General features: G+C 41.2%; 1 protein-coding gene across 2 annotated transcripts in view; it reads right to left on the reverse strand.

The window, feature by feature from the left end:
* The window catches only part of RFX3 (regulatory factor X3), a 122,034-nt gene that overhangs the window by 51,513 nt on the left and 43,555 nt on the right, over positions 1 to 26,966 (reverse strand). For both annotated transcript variants that reach the window (XM_064176608.1, XM_064176607.1), the window contains exon 2: positions 11,174 to 11,298. In XM_064176608.1, coding sequence (XP_064032678.1) covers positions 11,174 to 11,290 — 117 coding nt within the window. In that variant the 5' untranslated portion in view covers positions 11,291 to 11,298. The remainder of the gene's footprint in view (positions 1 to 11,173; positions 11,299 to 26,966) is intronic.

Below are 26,966 nucleotides of genomic sequence, written 5' to 3' on the forward strand. Positions count from 1 at the left end.
GGAAAATCTAGGCTTCCACAGAACCCTCTCCTGAGATTGTGATTAAAATTTGAATTCAAAACACTGTATTAGCCTGATAGAAACCAGATGTTTCTGTCCGTCAACAGCAACAATACACAACGTGAGGGTTAAAATATATACTAAAATATGACGTTTCCTGATTCCCACATGAATTAGTATATAAACTAAGAAATGTGTCTGAAAAACTATTTCCCAACTTCAAAAAATATACTTTAAAGATGTTTTCTAATTTTTAAAGGTGCAACTGTGTACCTTTCTTCTCCTAATAATACTTAGTTAAGAAGAGAAAGATTCCGTTCTGTAGTCAACACAAAAACTCTGATCCAAATCATGCACATTATTAGGCTCTAGAACATATTTCAGTAATAACAAAACAAATAAATAGCTGTATTGAGCAAATATATTTTCTAATAATTAAACTACTTCTATTTCCCACCACCTCTGACTTCGTAACTTGATTCAAATCACAATTATCATGGAATTGTCTTGATTCAAATCCACTCAAAGGAAGTTATGCCTGTAATTTTTCTACCTCTCATTATTCAAATTTCCCAATGTGACAAAACCATCTACTCCTGCAGTAACTGGCAAAATCGTATATATGCTTTACTGTGAAACATATATGCAACATACTACGGTAGTTTTTAAGTTTTACTCTGAAAGTATTTCATCCTCTTGGGTGAGTCACACTCTACTGAGCACCAAACTGATCTATGCACTGAGAAAGAATCTTGAAAGCAGACTGTTCTTCAAACCAGTAATTTGTCGCCTGCTATGCATTGTATATGCTTGATTTTCTCTCCCAGTAGGTACAGCTGGAGAAACACTATGGAAACGATGCCGTTGATCAGTATGAATTCCATGTTCTTGTCCAACTTTTCCCAAGATGCACTTCTTTTTCTATTCACACACACTGGATATGGTTTATTCTCTATTGAAAAGCCCACAGTATTTTTCCAGTAATAAAGGAAATCCCCCTCCCCCGCATTCTGACAAAATGGAACTCTACGGTAATGTACAAACACAACATTAAGAATTTCCCATCAGTGAATGCAGGTCACATCTCCATTCTATACAAGGTATTATTTTATCCCATTTTTCTTGGGTATAAGCTGCTAATATTTCAAAAATAAGAGATTCAGCACAGTGCATGACCTTTATCATAGGACTGGGAGAATACTGCAGGGACAAATCCATATACAGTGTATCAAAGCTCAGTGTCTAATGGACAGAAAAATGATTAATTCCAAAATGTGTTTATTCTCTGATTTGGAGCAACTACAAATTAATTTACTATAAAACATTTTCACCAATAAATTTCACATTTTCACCAATTTTTACATAATTTCTTTATTGTCCTAACAAGCACAGTTACTGGAAAAGTCATGACTGTTTACATAAAGTAATACTCTTAAAATCAATATTTAAGAAAGGATACAGTACAGTGTTATGACAGCATTTTAACTGTGTTTGCATATCAAAAGTTTTTCCTTTCAATTTTTAAAATTAAGATCAATACAAAAGGGCCATTAAATTACTTTCTTCTATTTTTTTCCCCCCTAATTCAGTAAGAAAAAGTTTGTTTGCTTCTGTTTCTGTGAAACTCAGTCCTGCTATGGATGATTATGGTGTCCAAGTGTTGTGGAGGGCATGTAGACCCGAGAGCAGGCTTATTTATGCCTGCCCTGCCTGGACATGTCTCTCTGCTTGCACCAGGGATAAACAAGCACAAAGGGGCACAACAGACCGGGGCCATAAAGTCAGTTGCCCAGGACACCTGATTGTGTAAGTCCCCACACGCCCAGCTCGTGCCTGCCTGGTGCTGGGCCCACCTGATTCCCATATTTGGAGTCCAGGCCTGTGGGTTTTGCCTAGTGTGGTAAGGTTTGGCTGACTGCCAACCTGATTGGTCAATCGAGTGGCCAATGAGACCATTAACTCTCAGCCCACATTTAATGAGTGGGGGTGCACAGGCTCCCGTGCAGCCTTCCCCACATTACTTGTGACTCCGCCACGTTGGTTGCTTGCCTGCCTGTGTACCCCTGAAGAGAGCAGCCAGCAGAAAGCAGCAGCACAAGGTCAGAGACTGCCATTTCCCCTGAAACCGGAGGATTCCAGCCTCAAAGTCCACAGGCAGAGACCCTGAAGAATTGGACCCCTGCAACAGGCTGTGACGTAGCTCTGGAGGGTGATTTCTTTTTAATCTGAATTGTGAGTAATGCCTCTGTAATTTCTGTTACCTCTGCCATAAAGCAGAAAACAGCTTTCCACTCACCCTTGCTGAGCAAGTAGTATGTAGACCCCAAGTGGCATTAAGCTGTGGGGAAAACTCTCTCTGTATATAGTTTGAACTGTTTGCTAGTTATTAATAAGTTTCTGTAGGCATATATTCCCATAATGTCTTCATAACCGTGTAAGAATCTTATTAATATATAGCGGTTGGGGGTGGCGAGAGTTCAGAATATTGAGTTTAATAAATATATATTTTTATATAATATTGTCTCACCCCAATTAATTTCTCCCCTCTGCCACAATTGGCATAGGTAGCAGCGTCCCCCTCCATGACACCAAGGAAGGAAGCTTTAGTCACTGCACTGCACTGCAATGTACACAGCAACCTTTAGCTAGAGAAAGTTAGAAGTAAATATTTTTCCTGTCAAGCACTGACAAATAAAATATGTGGCCTTTGGGATAGACTTGCAGATGAAAATTCTGCCATGCTGAAAATCTTCACTATGCAGTATCTCCAATATTAGTTTTATCTCCTATTTTTCTACATTTTAGGAAAAATGTCTTCATGACAATTACATATAGTGTCTCTGGATTTTTTATGATAGGAAGAAATTAAATGCTATATAGCCACTCTTTATGAGCACAAAATTATTTGGGAAGAAGTTGGTTATAAGGAAAGAAATACACTACCGAAAAAATCAACCTGTTTGTGGCAACTAAAAAAAAAAACCCTTCTGTTTTATTTATCTTTTTCTTTGCACCCTTTATTCAGCTGTTACAAGAATTGTGTGAGCAACGTTCTTTAGTTTGTGAGACAGAGCAGAAATTGGAGATCATAGGAAGAGTATTCAACAGAGATCTAAGCCTAAATAGCCTTCTTGTGTTAAAAAAATAGTCCAAGAAGTAAATCATTTCTCCTGAAAGCAGAAAATACTGAAATACCTATTCAAACTTGTAGTGTGCAAGATCAAAAATGTTCTGGGGTGGATTACGGAGCTAGTCATGGCAATTTTTGCTATTGTCTGGCAGAAAATTGACTGACATGGTCAAGGAATAATGAGTTAATCAGATAGGTCGTTAATTCCTCTTGCTTCACTGATTCTAGCCTGAAATAAATAGCTGGAAGAAGTAGGCATCTGAAATGTTCCAGGAGAATAAATGGCAAAAGAAAAGTTACTTCAATATGTATGTGTACAATTCTAATTACTAGATGAAGGGAGGCAAAAAATATTGTACTTTGAACTATAAAGAAACAGTTGAAGAACTAAGTTATATCTATCTATGGGAGTATGTCAACAGAAACAACGTGCATAAAAGCATACTGAAAGGCAGAAATAATCTTGAATCACATACACAAAATGTAAAACAATACTTTGTTTTCCAATAAAAAGTGCTTATGCTCAAAGCAGTACTAAGCAAATAGAGAAAAACATAGCAGGAATTTTAAATAAAAACATATATATTATTAACAGTACCTATGCAAATGACTTAGCTGTGCATCGTTTTCTGCTCATAGGCATAAAAATAATTTTTGTAGCTTCTTTAGCCTGAATTACTTTTAGCAAGCAACATGCAAGCAGCACATGTTGTGATATTCTAAGTATATTTGTATATATATACAGGCTAATATCAGTGATGATGGTTTTCATATGATAAATAGGTCCTGCCTCACCAACCTGATCTCCTTTTATGATCAGGTTACCCGCCTGGTGAATGTGGGGCAGGCTGTGGATGTAGTCTACTTGGACTTCAGCAAAGCCTTTGACACTGTCTGCCACAAGAAGCTCCTGGCAAACCTGGCAGCTTGTGGCTTGGACAGATTCACTCTGTGCTGGATCAAGAACTGGCTGGATGGCAGAGCCCAGAGAGTGGTGGTGAATGGTGCCACATCCAGTTGGCAGCTGTCACTAGTGGTGTTCCCCAAGGATCAGTGCTGGGCCCAGTCCTGTTCAATATCTTTATTGATGACCTGGACGAGGGGACTGAGTCCAGCATCAGTAAGTTTGCAGATGACACCAAGCTAGGAGCAGGTGTTGATCTGTTGGAAGGTAGGAGAGCCCTGCAGAGGGACCTGGACAGGCTGGATGGGTGGACAATGGGATGAGATTGAACAAGGCCAAGTGCAGGGTTCTGCACTTTGGCCACAACAACCCCAAGCAGCGCTATAGGCTGGGGACTGAGTGGCTGGAGAGCAGCCAGGAGGAAAGGGACCTGGGGGTACTGGTAGATAGTAGGCTGAAGATGAGCCAGCAGTGTGCCCAGGTGGCCAAGAGAGCCAATGGCATCCTGGCCTGAATCAGGAACAGTGTGGCCAGTAGGACAAGGGAGGTTATTCTTCCCCTGTACTCAGCACTGGTCAGGCCACACCTTGAGTACTGTGTCCAGTTCTGGGCCCCTCAATTCAAGAAGGATGTTGAGGTGCTGGAACATGTCCAGAGAAGGCAACAAAGCTGGTGAGGGGCCTGGAGCACAAATCCTATGAGGAGAGGTTGAGGGAGCTGGGCCTGTTTAGCCTGGAGAAGAGGAGGCTCAGGGGTGATCTTATTACTGTCTACAACTACCTGAAGGGGCATTGTAGCCAGGTGGGGGGTGGCCTCTTCTCCCAGGTAACCAGCAATAGAACAAGGGGACACAGTCTCAAGTTGTGCCAGGGTAGGTATAGGCTGGATGTTAGGAGGAAGTTCTTCACAGAGAGAGTGATTGGCATTGGAATGGGCTGCCCAGGGAGGTGGTGGAGGCACCGTCCCTGGGGGTCTTCAAGCAAAGACTGGATGAGGCACTTAGTGCCATGGTCTAGTTGATTGGATAGGGCTGGGTGCTAGGTTGGACTGGATGATCTTGGAGGTCTCTTCCAACCTGGTTGATTCTGTGATTCTATGATTCTATGAAATATGAATTTGCATTAAGAACAATTTTTATTAGCAAAAGTCTGCATCTCCACTATATGATATAACACTGTGTGATGGCCATAACGTATGGTGAATATGAAGAAATGCTTTGCTCAACTTCTGCTACATGGATATACTTTCACAAAGTAGATGATATGACTAATTTTAGCTTTATTTCTCCAATCATTCTGCATTGCATGGCATAAATTTTAAAATTTTTGGAGCTTTCTGCCTCTTGAAAAAGCAATGATACCTTACTGAATGTGCTAGTTTGAGCCTAGCTGGGATATTTTTGGTGAGAGAAATTAGATTATAGGCTGTGGAAAGGAAATAATGGTGATGTCTACTTCACTCACAGGCTTGCTGAAATGTATAAAAACAAGAACACAAACATAGATAACACAGTTTTTCTTTGGCTCTGGCTGCATGCACCTCTCTCTCTAACTTGCTGCCTAACTAACCCATCTGCTTCTTAACCCCTCTGTCCAATTCTCCAAACTCACCTTAAATGTAAGGCAACATCTGGGGTAAGGTAGAGGGGTGGAAAGGAGGTGGAAGGGTGGTTGGGTTTCTGGGAGGAGTGTTGTGTTTCTGTATCACCTTTTTAACTTTTATATTTCTGCATACAGCTGTATATATATTGTAAATATCTCCTTGTATATTGTGCTAAGCTGTAAATACAAAGCTTCATTCTCTAATTTCCAGCCACTGAGTCTAGTCTGGGTGATTTTCTTAAGTGTGTGGGGAGGCAGGTAACATCCAAACCATCACATTCTTATTTTGGCGCCCAATGTGGGGCTAACTAAGTTTGATTGATTGTTAATTAAGTCTGGAAATTAAGATGAAGATATTGAAGTTATTTCACATTTTATTTTCTATTTTGTACTCACTATGGGTGTGGTTCTTACACAATTTTTTGAAAGCTAAAATTGGTGCCCTTTTGTTTGATCTAGTTTGGAAGAAGATTAAAGGAATGTTCTTTGATTTTGGGGAGTATCTTCTTGGCTGGGTTGGCTTCAGCATTACCTATCCTGCTACCAAATCTGTTTTTAATAAGTCAGGAAATAATACAACTGCTGGAATTCATTCAACAGCTGTAATGTGAGTAATTCTCCCTAAAACGGAGTTATCAAATCCCTGTAGTGAATTTTACACATGCAACACAGTGGTGTATTTCTCATGTATGAATATAGCCCTAAGAATTCTGGGTTTAGCCCTAATTCTGGTATAGTGGAATAGAAATTCAAATGTGGCTCCTTTAACAAAACAGAAAAAGAGACAAGTGTCCTTGCACAGAGAAACAGAGATAAATGGAACAGAGAATGAAAACAATGTCAGTTCAGGGGGAGAGCGAGAGGCGGCTGCCATGTCCACTGCTGCACCTCTTCCTGCAGGTTCTGGGACATCTGCCAAAGTCTCGGTTGTTGACAATAACATTGCAGGCAGCCAAAGAACAGGTCCAGCTCTTCAATTATCTGCTGTTTCTTCATCTAGTTCAAATCCTTAGGCAGCAGAAACCCCTAACCCTAAACGAAATTCAAACTTACAGACATCAGGTCAGACCCTCAATAATTCAGACCCACTACAAGGCACTTCCAAATACTTTTCAGCTCAAATTTTTCTGGCCCCAGTGAAAGTGCAGGCTAAGACAACGCATCTGGTAAAGAGTGATTCAAGCCTCTGGTACACAAGAGGAGGAAAAGGAGAAATACAGCATTAAAAGACTTAGCCAACATACTTATATCTCAATACTTTGATGAGAAAAGCTTTGTGGGATTGGCTGCCAAGAGGACGGCTCCAAGGAGTTTAAGAGTGCTCTTAGGAAAGTTCCGTTTCTAGGCCAGGGACAACCAGGACAACCAGAGGAAGAGGAGGAGGATATCCAGGATTCCAATGATCCCCTCAAAGAGATCAGGGAAGTTAGAAAGGAATAGTCAAGGGAATCAGGAGAGCCAATTCTAAGCTGGCTAGTGAGATGCCATACTATTGGTGCCAATGCCCTATAGGTAGGACACAAGTCTGCCAAGCAGCTAGGGCCACTCACAAAGGAAAGTGGAATGGACAAACACCTAGCAAGTCCTCTTGGTAAGGTTAGCTTGTGGACATGCCTGCTGTTGGCTGTGGCTATGAGATATCCTTCCCGAGATGATCTGCCATGGGCAGCTAAGAAGTTGAAAACCATTGAGCAGGGAATTAAGCTTCTGAAGGAATTTGCTGTAAAGGAAGTGCTTTATGGAAAAATCCCACTATCTGAGGAAACAAAAGATTAAGAAAATTTCTCAGGCTATTAAAATTGAATTTAGTTACACTTCCACCTTTTTGGCCTTATTATTGTGGCTTTCTCCTTACACGTGGACATTTTTGTTCCCTTACCATTTCCTTCTCTTCCACCTCAACAGCAACAACTGCTGTGCTGCATGAAGCTATTTGCCAGCATGTCACTTTCACCAGAGGGGAAGCCCAGATTTTCACTAATGGCACTTTTTTTTTTTTATTTTTGGAGCACCACAGCAGACTTTTGGCAGCTCTGTATTTAGCTATATGCAAATTAGAATATATGCAAATATCAAATATTACTCTTCAGCTCCTTACTATAAAGCTCAAGGAAAAAGGCTCTTCATCCACTTTTCCATTTATTATTCTTGCTGTTGTTCTTCAGGGCAAAAAATATTTCATTTTGAAAAAGATACACATTTTGAGAGCACAAACAAAAAATGGATGCCACAAATATAACTCCAAATTAACTCATGCACGAGATATTGCTTTAGTATAGTGTACACACAGGATGGAAACATGGGAAACAAAGACCTCATGAAGAAAAATGAAAATGGTTTAATATTCATTAAAACCATATTAATCCAAGTGGTATTATTCACTAAAAGCAGTAATGAATTACTGCAAACAGGATAAACAGCATGTCAAATGAATGCATATAAACAGACACTTATGTTTACAGTATCTTTGAATTTAACAAAATTCAAGAAGTGCCTTAATATTTCAGTAAATTACATTCACAATATAATCTAGATGTGAATATTCATACATATTTTGGATACAGTTCACATTATTAAGTTTGTATCTCATAAACCATAGAAAAAACCCAAACCTTATTTTCTATACCATGCACCAAATAGTTTCCCTCCTACTCTGAACACTGGTTACTGCATGGTACCATGCAGAAATAATAAACCCTACCTCTGCCACCAAGAGAATGACTTTATGGAATTAGCACTATTTCTCCTAATGTTCTTTAAGCAAATTGGCCCTTTCCTATCAAATTTACATAATGCTGATACTAACTTCAGGCAAATTCAACCGATATGCAGATAATCCCTCAGGGCAGATCACACCTCTAAGTTCCTTAACACAGTGATTCTTTCACATCTTCAGCCTTCCTTTTCTTCTCACCACACATTCACTTCTGTAATCTATCTGTTTCTTCTCACCACACATTCACTTCTGTAATCTATCTGTCTCACTACAAAATCTGCTACACACTGCATGTTTTAGTCACAGAAATACTATCTGAGCTGAATTTCCCAAAATTCTTGTTACATCCTCATTCCCTGCAAGATTTTGAACAAAATCTTTCTCAGCTGCACTGATCCTTCTGCTTTCTTTTCTGAAACACTATGCTGATTGCCAAAGTCAGCGTCAAAAGTCAGATGGAAAAATACAATCTAATATCCCCACAGGGAAAAATCATAGAAACATAGAATCAATTAGGTTGGAAGAGACCTCCAAGATGGCCCAATCTAGCACCCAGCCCTAGCCAGTCAACTAGACCATGGCACTAAGTGCCTCATCCAGGCTTTTCTTGAACACCTCCAAGGACAGTGACTCCACCACCTCCCTGGGCAGCCCATTCCAACACCAATCATTCTCTCTGGGAAGAACTTCCTCCTAACATACAGCCTATACTTCCCCGGGACAGCTTGAGACTGTGTCCCCTTGTTCTGTTGCTGGTTGTCTGGGAGAAGAGACCAACTCCCACCTGGCTACATCCTCCCTTCAGGTAGTTGTAGACAGCAATGAGGTCATCCCTGAGCCTCCTCTTCTCCAGGCTAAACAACCCCAGCTCCCTCAGCCTCTCCTTGTAAGGAAAGGGAATACGCAGAAGCTGCAGTACTAAAGCAGACATGAGAAAACAAGGATTTAATTCTATAACAAAAAGGTCGAAAACTTTGCCAAAGCAAGTTAATACAATACCAAAACTCTGCTCATTCTCCCATTGCCTGGGACAAAATTAAAAAGAAATGCATGGAAGATCCTATCCTTACAGTTCAATCAGTCTCATTATTTGAGCTATGATACTTGTGCTAGTTTGAAGCTAATTAGAATGTTTTGGTGAGAAGAATTAGATTACAGGCTGTGAAAGGAAAACAATGGTGATGTCTACTTCCATCATAGGCTTGCTGAGATGTATAAGAATAAAAGCAAAACATAGATAAATGAGTTCTTGCTGCTGCTGGGAAACTGGCTGAGATGCATCTTACTTTCTAACCTCACCCTCCATTTTGGACTAATCCACTTTGCTTCCTAACCCCCTGTCCGAACCTCTATTCTTCCTTGGGACTGGGGTAAGGTTGAGAGGGGCAGGGGGAAGGTGCAGGGGTGCTTGAGAGCCCCTCCTGGGGACTCAGGTTTCTGGGAGGGCTGTTATGTTTCTGTATTGCCTTTTACCTTGTATATTTCTGTATATAACTGTATATACTGTAAATATCTGCTTGTATATTGTGCCATCTGTAAATATAAGCTTTATTCATATTTCCAGAGCTGGCTGAGTCTAGTCTGGGTGATTTCCAAAGTGTGGGGGGAGGGTAACACCCAAACCACCACAATTCTGTATTCTACAGGCCATTAACTTGTTACTGGTCTTCAATTCCTAACACTTACATGGATAAAAGTCAGTGTGTAATATTAAACCATCACATGTACATCCTATTTGGTTAAAACAAGCAACTGTGTAGCACTACCAAATTGCCATCTTTAATATAGAAAGCTGAAATACATGCATAACAAATTAAAACCCACTTAAACTACAGCTACTAAACACCTATCATCACAAAAGAATGTAAAAATCAGACAAGTTATACAGACAGTATTTAAAAAATAAAAGTCTTGCACTTCAAACCTTGCAAAAGAGTTAACCAGACAAAAACTCCTCCAAAGGTCAGCAAAGTTCAAGCATCATAGAAACTCCAATCAAAACCGAACATGGTACTCAAAAGTACCATGTCTTCTATCCTAATCAACATTCAAGTAAAGAGAGAGAGCAAGGTATGTAATAGTTTGAATTCAGGAGAAAGTACTTTAAGCAATTCTGAGTAAAACTAAGCATTTAGATACAATTTATCAAATCCAAATTCAATGTTTTTTCTGGACTTTTTTTTTTTTAAAGCAAGCCTGCATCCTACAAGACACTTGAAGGTACAAGCAGAAACTATAGTCATGTAGCTGTGAGGCATTATATACTGAGTTAGGAAAAAACATTAGCGCTGGCTGCCACAAAAGTCTTCTTACTTTCCTGGAAAATGCACATCAAGGATTGCCATGCCACAAACATTTTCATGACATCGTGCAAAGATCTGCAGGGAGTCAAGCGCAGAGATGCAAAGGATAATGCTTCACATCTTACATTCATACTGCACTTACTTTCACATCCAAATGAAAGGAGAAATGATATAGCCAGCAATATCAGAGACATATTCATTATTTGAAGTAAAAAATGTAAATATTCAGAAACACAAAGTAAATTTCTATGAGCTATTAAATTAATTCCATAACAACCTATGGTTAGAACCATCTATGCAAACTAGTGGTGCTTATTAGGTGCTCTAATTGAGAAACAGGTCTTGAAAACAGCTTGCCTTTCTCTGGGTACTTTACTTTCAGCAGAAATAAAGCTGATGAAAGAATAAGAGTTCATTTAGCAGCCTTGTACAAAATCAGGTTCTCCACTACATTGAAAAGAACTGCCCTTTCTGAACTATTATTCTTTAAAAATCCCTGCAAAACCAACAGCCACCTACCTGCTGCTGAACTGGTACTTGCTGTACTACCTGTGTGGGCACTGCTGCTTGGCCGGCCACAGATGTCTGTAAAGTCACAGTCGAACCTGTATCCGATCCAGTCTCTGATGTCTGCATTGTGATTTCTGAATAAAATTGAGATGTAAAATTAAAAGGTTAGTTTATTTTTTCAATTCTGTCACTTAACATTAGCATTATGATTTATTGCTTATCTCTATTTAGATCTAAAAAACAGCTAATGCCAACCATGGTATGAGCCAAAAGATTATTCCCCCTACTGACATAAGCATTCAGATAACTGAGTTTTTATCTTACTTTTATCTTGCTTATATTAAAAATGCCCTTTTTTTCACACGTGCAGAAACACATCAGTTCTTTAAATTTCATCACTCTACGAGTAACTCCAAAATATCAACAGCAGATCTTCTCTCAGATGTAAATAACTAGTCATTACTCAAACTCCTTTTTGATTTGGCTTACTGAATTACACTAAAATCTCTACACCTTCAAATTCAAATACAAACTTCTGGCAGGCCACAGAATGACAGGCTATAATCTGGAAAACAGATTCTGAAAAGGATTTAATGAGTCACGATGAAAAAGCAACTCAAAGAACCTTCTTCAGTATAAAGCATTAAAATTACCACTTCAGTTAAAGTCTGAGAAGCAGCAGCTTTTTGATATTAAAGCCATATAGGAATACTTACAGAGTAGAAAACTGCCTCAACTAGTGGCCCTGACACTTAAATGGAACAATCAAAACCTGTGGATGGTTTAGCAATCAAGGAGAATGCATTATAAAGAAAACATCAGAAATACAGCTGAGGATGACTTATGCCTCCGAAAAGAAACATAGAACTACAGATTCTTTGGTTTTGCATAGCAGAAATTACACTAAAATTGACTGGATGACAAACCCTAATTAGTTAAAAATCAGGATTTCAACGTATTTATTAATTTCCTTTCAGTAGTGGATGACAAGCCAGTGAAAACAGTAACCAGAGGAAGGAAGTTCTTCTTTAACTGGTGCCTTTGAAACATAAGATTGTATGCTTCTGTGAATGACTACAGCACACAAACACAAATTACATGTCAGCAAACCAAATACTACGTAATCTAAAAATTTTACTGCCCTTAATCTCTATTAATCTGTATTAGCTATAGAATTCCTTGGCAACTTGAGGAACAATATCATTGAAATTCAGTTGCATTAGCAGGCATAACAGAGGAGATATTTATGAAAAGAAAAAAAAAAGAATACTTAGAATACTCTATCTAGGTGATTCATAATTTAACTGAACAGACCCACATGGCTGACAGGGAAGAAATTAAATTCTAGTCCCTTTCTTCCTTCCTTCCCAAAAAAGAACCTCCCTCCCAGAAAACCCCTACAAAACCGCAATTTAAAAACGCATCTGTTCAGGGGCATACCAATATATATTAGAAGAAATGCACTGTTGTATGAAAGCATCCTTAGAGCCTCTCAGCAAATTCAACATTCTCCTCGCTTGACAACAACCCTCCTTTTCAAGACTCCTGTATTGCATTGAGGATAACTTCTTAAGAGAGGTAACAGACAGCTCTACCAGAGAGGATGCAATAGTGGACCTGATGGTCACCAGTGTGAGTTAGCTAATTGGTGATGTCAAGACTTGAGGCAGGCTCAGCTCCAGAGATCACACATTAATGGAGTTTACTGTCATAAGAGACATCGGTCTGGTGAAGAGCAAAGTTAGGATCCTGAATTTTAGAAAAGCAAATTTCTAAATTGGCTTGTTCAAGGAGCCAGTAGGATTCCTTGGGACAACAGAGCAGAACAGGCCTGGGAGATCTTAAAGGATGCTTTCTATACAGCACAAGAGCTCCTAATCCTCAGGTCTAAGAAACCAGACAAGACAAGAGACTGGCATGGCTGAGTCAAGACTTTCTGACCAAAGAGGGAGGAGGAAATTCACAGGCAGTTCAAGCAGGGACAGGAATAATGGGAATAAGACAGGGACATTGCCTGGTTGTGTAGTAATGGAGTCAAAAAGGCCATACTGCAGCTAGAGCTGAACTTGACAAGGTAGACAAAGAAAAATAAGTAGTGCTTTTAAAGGTGTGTCGACCAGAGAAGGAAAGTCAAAGAATGTGTGCTTTCCCTGAAGAGCACACTCGTAACAATGGACAAGGAGGGGAGTGAGGTACTTGACAGCTTTTTTGCCTCAATCATCACTGGCAAGATCTCTTTCCACACCTCCTGAGTCAGTGGACCTCGGGAGCAAAACCCCTATCACTGTAAGTGAAGACAAGGTTCCTGACCACATGTGGACCCAAACATACACAAGCCTATGGTATTGGACAGGACGCACCCCAGAGTCTTCAGGAAACTGGCTGATGTACTTGCCAAGCCCTTCTTCCTGGCATTTCAAAAGTCCTGTCTGTCAGGTGAAGTTTCTGGTGACTGGAAAAAGTGAAACATTGAAGCCATTTTTTAAAAATGGAAGAACTCTTGCAACTACTCATCTGTCAGCCTCACCTTCATTTCTCAGAACAGATCCTCCTAGACGCTATGCTAAGAGACAAGAAATCCAGGGAGGTGATTCAAGCAGGCCAGCATGGCTTTACCAAAGGCAAGACATGGTCTTGGTAACCCTAGAACATTCTTTCCTCTAAACTGGAGAGGTACAGATTTGAGGAATAGACTGGTTGGTAGACAATGAATTGATTGGATGGGTCATCCAGAGGATAGGCATCAATGACTCAATGTCCAAATGGAGATTATTTACAAGTGGTGTACCTTAGAGGTCCATGCTAGGACTGATGCTTTGTCAATGACATACCAGAATTGAGCGCACCCTCAGAAGATCTGCATTCCACACCACACTGAGAGCTCTGGTTGGCATCTGAAGGACCTGTTTACTCACTTAGGGATATCCATTAATCTTAACTCATTAATCGTCTCTACTCGTTTCTAAATCCATTACCTTTGACTTGGAAAATGCCTTCAAAATTGATGTTAAAAATCAGCCAGCTTATCTGAGCAAACCTGCACTTACTCTTGGATGTAAACCAGACAAAAACATTAGCAAGATGGCAGATATGAGAAATTAAAAGCTAAATACCAAGTAACTTCCTAAACCACCTCTCTCCTATAAAAGCACTTACATTTAGTTTCAAAGCACAACTAAATGGAACCGTTTAAAACATCTGTTCAAAAAAATGATCAGTTAAGATACTGCAGCTCCAATAGGAAGCAAAAGTGAACTGATGAAAAGAGTTAAAAGTCATTATTTTATACCAGCCCTTAGCTTTATTTGACTGTATGGGGTTTTTTTGTGGTTACAGTGTACAAACATGTCAATCACTGCACAGGAGAAGAAACACTACTACAATCAAATACAGCTTTTACTAGTGAGAGACTGTTCCATATTGCCACATATCTGTTAATCACTGTGTCATCTCTGGCAGTACTTGATCATCACAGCTGCAATTCAAGATGCTCAAGAAACCAGAGCCAGGTACTCTCATCTAAATGAGGGGCATAACATGTTCACTTCTTTGCAGCAGTAGTGCCTGGCTGACACTACTGTTAGCCCTTTAGGGAAAAGAAGAAGCTTAATTACAAAACCAGGATATTTTCATTGTAAACCAGCTGTCAGTCATTGCAGAACAGTTTTTATATGGGCAGACTACAAATGTCTCTGCCAGACAACAGTCTGCTGTTCGGTGGTGAGGGATGCTGAACGGGTAGACAAGAACTAGGTATTCTCTGCCCAGTCATGAAAGTATCACACAGTATCACAGTATCACCAAGGTTGGAAGAGACCTCACAGATCATCAAGTCCAACCCTTTACCACAGTTCTCAAGGCTAGACCATGGCACCAAGTGCCACATCCAACCTCGCCTTGAACTGCCCCAGGGACGACGACTCCACCACCTCCCCGGGCAGCCCATTCCAGTGTCCAATGACTCTCTCAGTGAAGAACTTTCTCCTCACCTCCAGCCTAAATCTCCCCTGGCGCAGCCTGAGGCTGTGTCCTCTTGTTCTGGAGCTGGCCACCTGAGAGAAGAGAGCAACCTCCTCCTGGCCACAACCACCCCTCAAGTAGTTGTAGACAGCAATAAGGTCACCCCTGAGCCTCCTCTTCTCCAGGCTAAACAATCCCAGCTCCCTCAGCCTCTCCTCGTAGGGCTTGTGCTCGAGGCCTCTCACCAGCCTCGTCGCCCTTCTCTGGACACGCTCAAGCATCTCAGTGTCCTTCCTAAACTGGGGGGCCCAGAACTGAACACAGTACTCAAGGTGTGGTCTGACCAGTGCAGAGTACAGGGGCAGAATGACCTCCCTGCTCCTGCTGACCACACCATTCCTGATGCAGGCCAGTATGCCACTGGCTCTCTTGGCCACCTGGGCACACTGCTGGCTCATGTTCAGGCGGGTATCAATCAGTACCCCCAGATCCCTCTCTGTCTGGCTGCTCTCCAGCCACTCCGACCCCAGTGACTATGTCTAGAAATGTAAAGGGACATGTGAGAGAGAATACATGGTTAGATGGGAGAGAAATGACACAGAGAACTGGAGGTCCTCTGGGCTCAATCCAGCCTAGGACAACCCAGAGTATATAGCTGATACTGCTACACTGACCTACTGTAATGGTTTGAATTGGAAGAAAATGGGTCAAACCAAACCAGTGGGCTAACCTGTCTCTTTTCCCAGCACAGAAATGGGGGAAAAGTAACACATAAAAACTTTGAATTGAGACAAAACCAAAGTGAGATAAGAATAGAGTTCGCTGAGCAAAATCAGATGAACATAGTACTAAATGCACAATTTACTCACTTCATTTGCAGAAAATGCACAACGCAAATGCAGCAGCAAGTGAGCCAAAAACCCAAGCCAGAAAACTACTCCCCCACCCCTCCTTGTCCCACCATCATCGTAGTGGAAAAGACAAAAACTCAAGAACCTGGAACCCAGAAACAGCAACAAGAAGCCTCCCATGTTGCAATCTGAACTTCAAGCCCCATAATACTTTGCTCCAGTCAGCACTTCACTTTTTTGAAGCTGTCATGATTGCACCATGGTATGAACAACAGCAGCAGATTGAACTCAATCCATGACACCTACCAAACCTCAGACTACACTGTTCCATCCATATGGCACAAAACATGTGTAATTAGTAAACTGCATATATATATTCAAGTGTTTCGGTGATATTTTATCTCTACACTTTCATTTTGGTGAGAACCCTGTATTTGAGCATATAATCTAATGTGCTTCTCCACCTCAGAACTGTAATACACTTTTACTAATAATTTGACAGGTTAGCTGGTTGCTCTTTGATTTATCAGTAGGTATCACATTCAGCAGACCAAGAGAGGCAATTCTGCCACTTTGCTCTGTTTTGGTGACACCTCAAGAGCAGTATTGCACATATGGCTCTGGAGTCCTCAACGCAGGAAGCACATGGACCTGCTGGAACAAGTCCAGAGGAGGGCTACAGAAATAATCAGAGGGCTGGAGCATCTCTCTTACAAAGACAGGCTGAGAGAGTTGGGGTTGTTCATCTGGAGAAAGCTCCAGGAAGGCCTTAAAGTTGTATTTCAATATTTGAAGGACACCTGCAGAAAGGCTGGGGAGGGACTGTTTAGAAGGGCTTCTAGTGATATAACAAGGGACAATGGTCTGAAACTGGTGCAGAGCAGACTTAGGTTGGACATATGGAGGAAGTTCTTTACAGTGAGGGTAGTGAAATACTGGAATAGGTTGCCCAGAAATGTAGTAGATGCCCCACCCTTGGAGAAACTCGAGGTCTACCTTCATGGGGCCCTGAGCAAACTGATCTGGTTGGAGATGTTTCTGCACACTGCAGGGGGATTAGACAAGATGACCTTCCAAGTCCAAAGCATGCTGTGATTCTATAATTCTGCATAAACTAAGTTTGCTAAAGCATAGCTGTGGAATATAAACTTTGCCACTAGTTTTGTCAAAGCAAAAGAAAACCTAATGACTCAATATGTACTTATTCAAAAGTTTCTAGGTACTTTCCATTATCCTGTTCTCTCTATCCTAAATGGAATTATTTACTCCAGATCACAATACAGTACAGATTTTTCCTTGTAGAATCCATACAGCATGTTTGACACTCAACTTGTACGGTATTTGTATTCACTGGAAGCTTTCTAGCACCATGTCAGTGATGCATACTTTCATAGTCTGAAAGCAGTCTCTTCATTTTTTCACTGATACTGCATATAAGTAAAGGAAGTGCATATTACAGCAGAAAAGGCACCATCCTTGCCAGTGAACTGTCATGTGTATCACAGGCAACAGATGAATGTTTGACAAAGATCCTTTTTATTCTGGCTAATTAAGCAGTTGGACCATATTTCCTTGTTAATGGTTTTGCCTTGTATAGCTGCTGCTTGTTGCATTGTGTCAAGGTAAGCTAAACAAGGCACATTTTGAAAGATTAACCCCTCCAAGTTGGAAAAATGCATTGCCTACTTGACAAGATTAATACTGCTTTCAGGCAAAGAAAAACTCAAAGGCAAAGCTCCAAGGCTGAAAATTATCATTTTTGTGTACCTTCTGTACAATTTCATATTGTCTGTTAAGTTCCTTAAAGGTTTTTAATACAGCCAAGTTCTCAGTTGGAGCCCTTTTGTTTCCTACATTTTAAATGTCAAGGCTGAAAAAAATAGGAGTCTGATCTGATCAATTATTTACCAAATAAGACTGATAAATTATTTCTGGACTATTTTTTAACTGATTTTTTAACATGCCAGAGTTTGCAAGTTTTGTTCAACTACATATGTTCTATTGTCTAAATCAAATGATATAGCAGACTTCAGTGCAATGCAGAAAATGAAAGCCTGTAATTTGCTTTCAAGTACAGCACAAAATCTCTTTTTCCTCCTCTAGGAGGCTAAATAGAGCACCATGGAAGGTAAAGTGAACTAGGTCTCATAATCACATGCATTAATGGCTGGCTTTTAATGGTCAGAATAAAAGGCTGCTCCTAATATCTATTTATAATGATGAGTTATCAGTATACTCATTAAGAATTTGTGGTAACATAATGTGTTTCATAACAAAGGAAAACCTTTAAGAACAAGAAGTTTCAGTGAGAACACCTTGCTCCTGAACAAGAGCATAAAAGGAAACAAACAGAATTTTTGATAGTCATTCTCTTTCATTTTTTTGTGAAAACAAAATATTTATGAATAATTGCCTTTAAAAAAGATGTTATGAATTCAAAGGAATTGTGTTAACAGCAAAGCTGAAGACAGTTTACACATATTATTCACAAGGGAGGGAAAAATAACACTGCAAATAAATTTTAGATACTAATGTATTTCCATGTTAGAACACTAGCTGCTTGGTAAACAGCATCCAATTGTCCTATTTAAAGGCTCTTAGGAATATCAAAGCGCACAGCCGGATTCTGCTCTGCCAAATTGCTCACAGGTCTGGTCATCTTGACATCACAGACTAACAATCATTGAGGACTATGGCCATCAGAGACAAGAATATCCATCAGACTCATTGTACTATAAACCAATAGCTGAACTGATGTATTTGATTAATGCAAGATTCTTAAGCTTTTGAGCGATTAATTGGCTGATGGTTGATGGTTTGGCATAAAAAAATGAATGCCGGAAATACAGAGATTTGGTTGGTGTCTCTCAGCATATTCAAAGCATCACAGAATGATAGGAGTTGGAAAGGACCTTCAGAGACCATCTAGTACAAGCCACTTGTTAAAGCAGGTTCACCTATATGCCACACAGGGGTGCATCCAGGTGGGTTCTGAAAGTTTCTAGAGAAGATCACTGCTCCAGAGTTCCATCACCTTTAAGGAAATTCCTCCTTTATTTAGGTGGATCTTCCAGTTTTGGCTTATTGTCCCTTGTTCTATCACTAGGCACCACTAAAAAGAGATACTCCATCCTCCTGACACCTGCCATTTAGATATATCTGCATTGATAAAATTCCCTGTCATCTCCAGGTTGAACTGCCTCAGGTCTCTCAGGCTTTCTTTGTAAGAGATGTTTCAGTCCACAATTGCAGCCCTCCTCTGGATTCTCTCTAGTAATTCCTTGCCTCTCTTGAAGTCGGGAGCCCAGCACTGGATACAATACTCCACATGTTGCCTCACTAGGGTGAAGTAGATGGGAAGAAGAGCCTCCCTCACCATGCTGGCCTTTGTCACCACAAGAGCACATTGCTGTCTCACGGTGAACTTGCCCACCAGCACACCCAGGTCGCTCTCCACAGGGCTGCTTTTCAGCTGGCACATGGGCTTATTCCTCCCCAGGTGCACAACTCTATGCTTGCCCTTGTTCAATTTCATGAGCTTTCTTTCCATCCAGCTGCCCAGCCTGTTCAGGTCTTGCTGAACAGCACCATAGCCTTCTGCTGTGTCAGCCACTCTCCCCAGTTTTGTATCACCAGGAAACCTGCTAAGAGTACACTTCACCCCTTCATTCAAGTTGTTGATGAAGACACTAAATAAGATTGGACCCAGCACTGACCTCTGGGGAACACCACTAGCTACAAGCCTCCAACTGGACCCTGCACCAGTCCCATTTACAGCAGTCCTCAATTACCCAGCAATAGCAGCTGCAATAATTCATACTACAGAAGCACCTCGAAATCCACCTGGTATGGCACTAACTCACTGTAAAAATGGCGAGGAAAGCACTGGGAATGCAAGATTAATGCTGAACTACACAACAAAGCTAGGACAGGCTTAAGCTGTCAAGGAGCAGGGAATGTGGAAGGGGACAAAGACACACTGTTAGTCGTGTCCAGATGTAACTTCATCATAGTCCTCTGTATTTTCTGTCACTCCATACCTGGCAGCTGTCCAGATAAATAATCTTTGCGTATCCATATATGCTCCTTCTAAGTTACATTTTCACTTGCTTAGGTTTCTGCTGAAAGTGTGTGAAAAGAAATAATATCTACCAAAAAAAAAAAAAAAATATTCCAAAGTATATCAGAATCACTGACTAAAGAGAATAAAAAGTACCAGAAACCTCTTGGATGAGGTACAGAATGATCCAAAGTGGTGTGAATTGAAATCAACCTCAGTGCAAAGCTCCTTTACAGATCATATTCAGACATGAATTATCTGAAACAGTTTGTGCAGGGCATGTGAACTTCTCCTTGGCAGCAGAGTAAGGAACTCAGCCAGTCCTAAATGCTGGCCATCTTTCTCATCTCTGACTACTCTGTATCAAGTAGATGTATTCTTTAAATACCATAAATGAAAGCATTTTTTAAACCATTTCAAGGAAACAAGAAAATTCTGGTGTAAATGAGAGATGACGAAATAATTCCCATGAAGTTTTGGAACCCAAAAGTATGGAATTGACAATGGAAGATTTTTTTTTTTTTTTAATTCATATTTTGAAATACTTAGCTCTGAAATCAACCACAAATTGATGTCTTAGGAAACTTGTATATTTCAAAGCCCTAATCTGACATACTTTATGCATCAATGGACAGCATTTCTGTCTCAAGACTACTTATGACTTGCCTCTGGCCTGACAGCATTTGCTACAGTAGAACATCTGTCTCTGGCTTGGGAGCATTTATTTTGGCAGAACATTTTCTCTGAAAATACTTTGAAGGCCCTATTTTATCCTGTGAAGAGAATCTGTAAGGACTGAACCCTTTAATGGATTGACAGTGGAATATCAATTTGTTTCTGTGAAATTTAAGAGGTACAAATAATATGTTCCTATTACGTGCTGTCCAGTCTAATGCAAATCACAGAAGATTCTCATATGCTTTATTTGTGCTGATGGTTGTAAATGCACGTGACATTAACTTGCCTCACCAAAACACAGATACTGAAGTCTTTCTGACCTCTCTAAACAACCTCACTGTAGCATGGACCTAGTGTTGACATGTTAAAAACTGCTAAGTATTTAGATACAACTGGCACTCTGCAGATAAAATGGGTAAGTTAAAAGACAAAAGTATCCTCGCAGCAAATTCCCTCAGCAGCCTTGACTGTATTGTGAAGGGTATAACTGGCAAATGCCTCACTTCTACACTTGAAATTGAATCTGGACTGCTCTAATTCTGGACTCAACAGTCTAGTCTTGTCTAGTTGAGGGTCATGATAACAGTTAAAGGCCGAGAATATTTGATGTAGAAGGAAACTTTGACCAATCTGGATTTATTACACCTTCAGAAAAAAAAATATATACAATTTCCTGAGGAAAAGACATGTGCTTGCCTCCTACATTTCATGACATACCTTTACAACTCCAGAAAAGGCTCAACTAAGTACTTTTAGTGGTAAATTATAGTATCAGTCCAGTTCTGGGCTCCTCAATTCAAGAGAGAACATTGTGGCCAGTAGGACAAGAGAGGTTATTCTTCCCATGTACTCAGCACTGGTTAGGCCAACCTTGAGTCCTGTGTCCAGTTCTGGGCTCCTGAATTCAAGATACATGTTGAGGTGCTGGAGTGCGTCAAAGGAAGGGTGACAAAGTTGGTGAGAGGCCTGATCCTTGCAGCACTGATCCTTGGGGAACACCACTAGTGACTGGCTGCCAACTGGATGTGGCACCATTCACCACCACTCTCTGGGCCTGGCCCTCCAGACAGTTCCTGACCGATATCAGAGTGAATCTGTCCAAACCATGAGCTGCCAGCTTGGCCAGGAGCTTCTTGTGGCAGACAGTGTCAAAGGCTTTGCTGAAGTCCAGGTAGACTACATCCACAGCCTGCCCCACATTCACCAGGCAGGGAACCTGATCATAAAAGGAGATCAGGTTGGTGAGGCAGGACCTGCCCTTCCTAAACCCATGCTGGCTGGGCCTGATCCCTTGGCCATCCTGTAGGTGCTTTGTGATGGCACTCAAGATGACCTGTTCCATCACCTTGCCTGGCACTGGGGTCAGGCTGACAGGTCTGTAGTTTTCCAGTTCCTCCTTACGATCCTTCTTGTGGATGGGTATCACATTGGCCAGCTTCCAGTCTTTCAAGTCTTCCTTTCACAATTACGCTACGAAGCAGATGTCTTTTTACAGCAAAAGAAAGCAGTCAGCCTGATACCAGCATTTGGATTTGTACTGCATAAATTAATGCATATGTGCTACCAGTTAACTCTACTTATACAGGTAATATTTCACATCCCCAACTTTAACCCTGTTTGCTCTCTGAAACTACTTTTCACTTCTCAGAGATAGCAAACAGATCTTACTTTACACACCACAGCAATCATGCATCACACATCATTCATGTGGAATGTTTTGGGTAACTTTAGGAGAACAACTATAACGGGAAGTGCTGAAAGCCCAAACTGCTCTCAATTGTTCACTCATTTAGCACACAGAAAGACAAACACTGCAGGCAGTTCTATTAAGGTTTAACAAAGGATGCAAAAACTATCATTCCTTGCATGGAGAGTTCCTCGGCTGCAAAAGAAAACTTGCCTGTCAAACCCCTCATAATCAGCTATGCGCTGAAGTGTTACTGCTCACAGTGTCTATACACCAATGCAGCTATTCTATTTACATTTTAATATCTGAGATCAGATGACAGGTAGCACACTAACCACAGCAAGCCTAGAAAAGTGTTGATTTTTTATTTCTGAGGAAGGGCAGCTTTCCTTTAACTCTGTGGATTGTGAGTCAAGTTTCAACTACAAAGCAAAACAAAGCACCAAGCGACTGCGAGGTTTATGTTCAGTGAGTCAACAGTGCTTTACTGCGTTGCATTCTGTTACTGTGAAGTTAACAACATTACCCCCATATCAAATACTTGTCTCATTCACATTTTTGAAATAAAAAATGAACAGTCCCCTCTACTGCAATAATTCCCTTTTCTATTCCAAGGAAGAACAAAAGCCCCCCAGAACTAAAATACTTAGAGTAAGTTATAGTGTCAGAGTCTGGTAAGTTCCTACGTTCCTACCACTTTTGGTAAATTAGGCTGACATGACCAACTCAGTTACTTTCAGAAGGCAGAAGAAAGAAATGCAGTTCAACTGACATAAATCATACAATAAGCTCGGAGTCAATAATTAGAGTTTATAAATGGACATACCCACGGTCTGGTTCCTGTTGTACCCATTATGGTTTCCTAACGAATATGTTTGCAAATAAGCCAAGTGTACACAGTTTATGCACCTTTGCAACATCAGGGCTGCTTACTAATCAAAGAAGCAACCAGTCACACTTGCTACTTTTTCAACTACTGTATTTAAGCACTTCAAGTGAAATAGAAATTTCCTTACAAAGTGCAAATTACCGAAATTAAGAACATCAGGATGAACTGCACACTGATCACACACCACAGAAGATACTGTAATAAAATAACAATGCAACATTTTTCCCTTTAAAAAAAAATTGTTCACTAAGAGAGACGTGGCATCACAGTATCACAGTATCACCAAGGTTGGAAGAGACCTCACAGATCATCAAGTCCAACCCTTTACCACAGAGCTCAAGGCTAGACCATGGCACCAAGGGCCACGTCCAATCTTGCCTTGAACAGACCCAGGGACGGCGACTCCACCACCTCCCCGGGCAGCCCATTCCAGTGTCCAATGACTCTCTCAGTGAAGAACTTTCTCCTCACCTCCAGCCTAAATCTCCCCTGGCACAGCCTGAGGCTGTGTCCTCTCATTCTGGTGCTGGCCACCTGAGAGAAGAAAGCAACCTCCCCTGGCCACAACCACCCCTCAAGTAGTTGTAGACAGCAATAAGGTCACCCCTGAGCCTCCTCTTCTCCAGGCTAAACAATCCCAGCTCCCTCAGCCTCTCCTCGTAGGGCTGTGCTCAAGGCCTCTCACCAGCCTCGTTGCCCTTCTCTGGACACGCTCAAGCATCTCGATGTCCCTCCTAAACTGGGGGGCCCAGAACTGACCACAGTACTCAAGGTGTGGTCTAATCAGTGCAGAGTACAGGGGTAGAATGACCTCCCTGCTCCTGCTGACCACACCATTCCTGATGCAGGCCAGGATGCCACTGGCTCTCTTGGCCACCTGGGCACACTGTTGGCTCATGTATGTCTTCTAGAATAACAGGAAGTCACAGCAGTACCCTTATCTGAGTTCTGTGGTATCTACAAGAACTGATATTACTCTCTTTATTTCCCTATCTCTCCTCACACTTCTGCAAGATTCCCAAGTTCCAGGATAGAAGCTCTGTACCCTGTAGAAGACTACCTGCACTTTACTCTTTTAACTTTTGACATCAAATGGTTAAAAATATAGTAGTTTTGCCCTTTGATAAAAAAACCAAACCCAAACCATTGTATTTTCCTTCTCGGTATCTGAAATGCATCTGAAATGTGCCACATCTTATACGAACGTGGCACAGTCAGCATTTGTACAGACTACATTTATGGAAGGTGCAAACACAAACTGTTATGCAATTACCACCTAAACAAATATGGCACATTAAGATGAAAAAAGGTATCTCCTGTACTCAGTGGAAGCTGCATGTTGCAAAGTTGAAATCTTTCTCTTAGGCTTTACTGTCGGGCTACAAATTTGCTTTAAAATGTAAACAAATTGCATCCACTTAAAATATCGTAATTAGTTGTTACGTAGAAGGCTAAAATATTTGATAAACCCAGGAAATTCTATGCAGAAAATAATAATAGAAAGCCATGTTCCTGAACTACAGGATGGAAAAAATAAATAGGAACATCTATATACATGTCAAATAACTTAAAAAATAAATAATTTTAAAGGTTTTTTTTTTCAGAAGTTACTTCTTCCAACTAAATTAAGAATTCTAAGACAATCCAGATATTCCCAACAGAAATCTCTCCATCTACAGAACACTGAATATTTAAGCTTAAAATTGGCAGAGTTGGATGCCACAACACAACATACATCAAATAGTTCATATATGTCACACACTAGTGACATACATGTGCATATGCACTAGAGATGCCACATTGAATTTACAAAATATCCTCCCTGGAAACTCTCTTGAAAGAAACTAACTGGTATCTTGTTCACAAAATTCCTCAGCTGCATTAAAAAAGTGCTGAAGAAAGGTCAAAGTAGAACCATAGAATCAGTCAGGGTTGGAAGGAACCACAAGGATCATCTAGATCCAACCTCCCTGCCATCGGCAGGGACACCCTACCCTAGATCAGGCTGCCCACAGCCCCATCCAGCCTGGTCTTAAACACCTCCAGGGATGGGGTCTCAACCACCTCCCTGGGCAACCCATTCCAGGCTCTCACCACTCTCATGCTGAACAACTTCCTCCTCATGTCCAGCCTGAACCTACCCATCTCCAGCTTTGCTCCATTCCCCCTAGTCCTGTCGCTCCCTGAGAACCTAAAAAGTCCCTCCCCAGCCTTTTTGTAGGCCCCCTTCAGATACTGGAAGGCCACAAGAAAGTCACCTTGGAGCCTCCTCCTCTCCAGACTGAACAGCCCCAACTCTTTCAGTCTGTCTTCATAGCAGAACTGCTGCAGCCCTCTGATCATCCTTGTGGCCCTTCTCTGGACACACTCCAGCACATCCACATCCCTCTTGTAATAGAGGCTTCACAACTGGATGCAGTACTCCAGGTGGGGCCTCAGCAGAGCGGAGTAGAGGGGGAGAATCATCTCCCTCAACCTGCTGGCCACACTTCTCCTGATGCAGCCCAGCATATGGTTGGCCCTCTGGGCTGCAAGTGCACACTGCTAGCTCATGTTGAGCTTCTCATCAACCATAGATGATGAATCCTTGTCCTCTACTCAGCACTGTTGAGGCCACACTTGGGAGTGCTGATTCCAATTCTGGGCTCCTATATTGGGTTTCCATGGAAAGATTTTGGTGACAGGCTACATGGGTTGAGTTTTGTGAGATGTTGTCAGAAGCTTCCCCTCTTTCAGTTGGCTCCAGGACAGTCTCATTGCTTGCCAAAGTTGACTAATCATCAATGGTGGTAGCACCTCTGCAGCAATAAAACAAAGGGTAAGAAAAAGCTATTCAACAGCAGCTGAGACAAAGAAGTAGGAAAAAGTCAGAGAAACAACCCTGCAGACACCAGTCAGTGAAGAAGAAGGTGGAGAAAGTGCTCCAGGTGCTGGAGCAGATACCCATTCTGCAGTCTGTGACTGAAACACAGTAAGTTCTTGCTAAACATCACGAAACACTTTTTTCCAAAGAAAAGGTGAAAAAACACTGGCATCATTTGTGGCATCTCCATCTGTGTTGACCTTCAAAAGCCATTTGCTCATGGTCCTGGCCAACTAACTCATGTGAGGCCAACTGTAAAAAGATCACCTTATGCAGTGTAACTCTGCACCTTTGAAAACAAGTCATAAAGAGCAGAATCAACACAGGCCAGTCCTCATGCTCGTAGCACAGCAACCTGCTGAGACCCAGCACACTCTGCAAACTCCATACGCTCTGATACTTTAATTTCTCTGTTCTGAATGGAAGTACACAACAAAATGGGTATGTAAATTAAACCAAGTTTACAAATATAGCCATTTATCAATTCTTTTAATGACCCATGAAACCCATTTGGCTCAGAGTGGCAGCGTGCAATGAACTACCTTTCAATCAATAAACACCCCACACCTTCAACCTGCCTCCTGCACACACTGACCACGTGGGCAGTAAAGGAAAGACAACAAACTCCCCTTCAGCCTTTATCCAAGTGCCAAAGCAGAACCTGGTACCCAGAGAACAAGCACAACAGCCACCACATGCAGTGTTCTGAAAGCTCAAGAAAGGGAAAGGATGCAGGTGGGTTGGAGAGCTGTATTATAAAAGTGTACTGATTTGAGGCGAATTGGAATATTTTAATGAGAAAAAATAGATTATA

The sequence above is a fragment of the Pogoniulus pusillus genome, chromosome Z (genome assembly GCF_015220805.1).
Source record: "Pogoniulus pusillus isolate bPogPus1 chromosome Z, bPogPus1.pri, whole genome shotgun sequence".
Classification (NCBI taxonomy): domain Eukaryota; kingdom Metazoa; phylum Chordata; class Aves; order Piciformes; family Lybiidae; genus Pogoniulus; species Pogoniulus pusillus.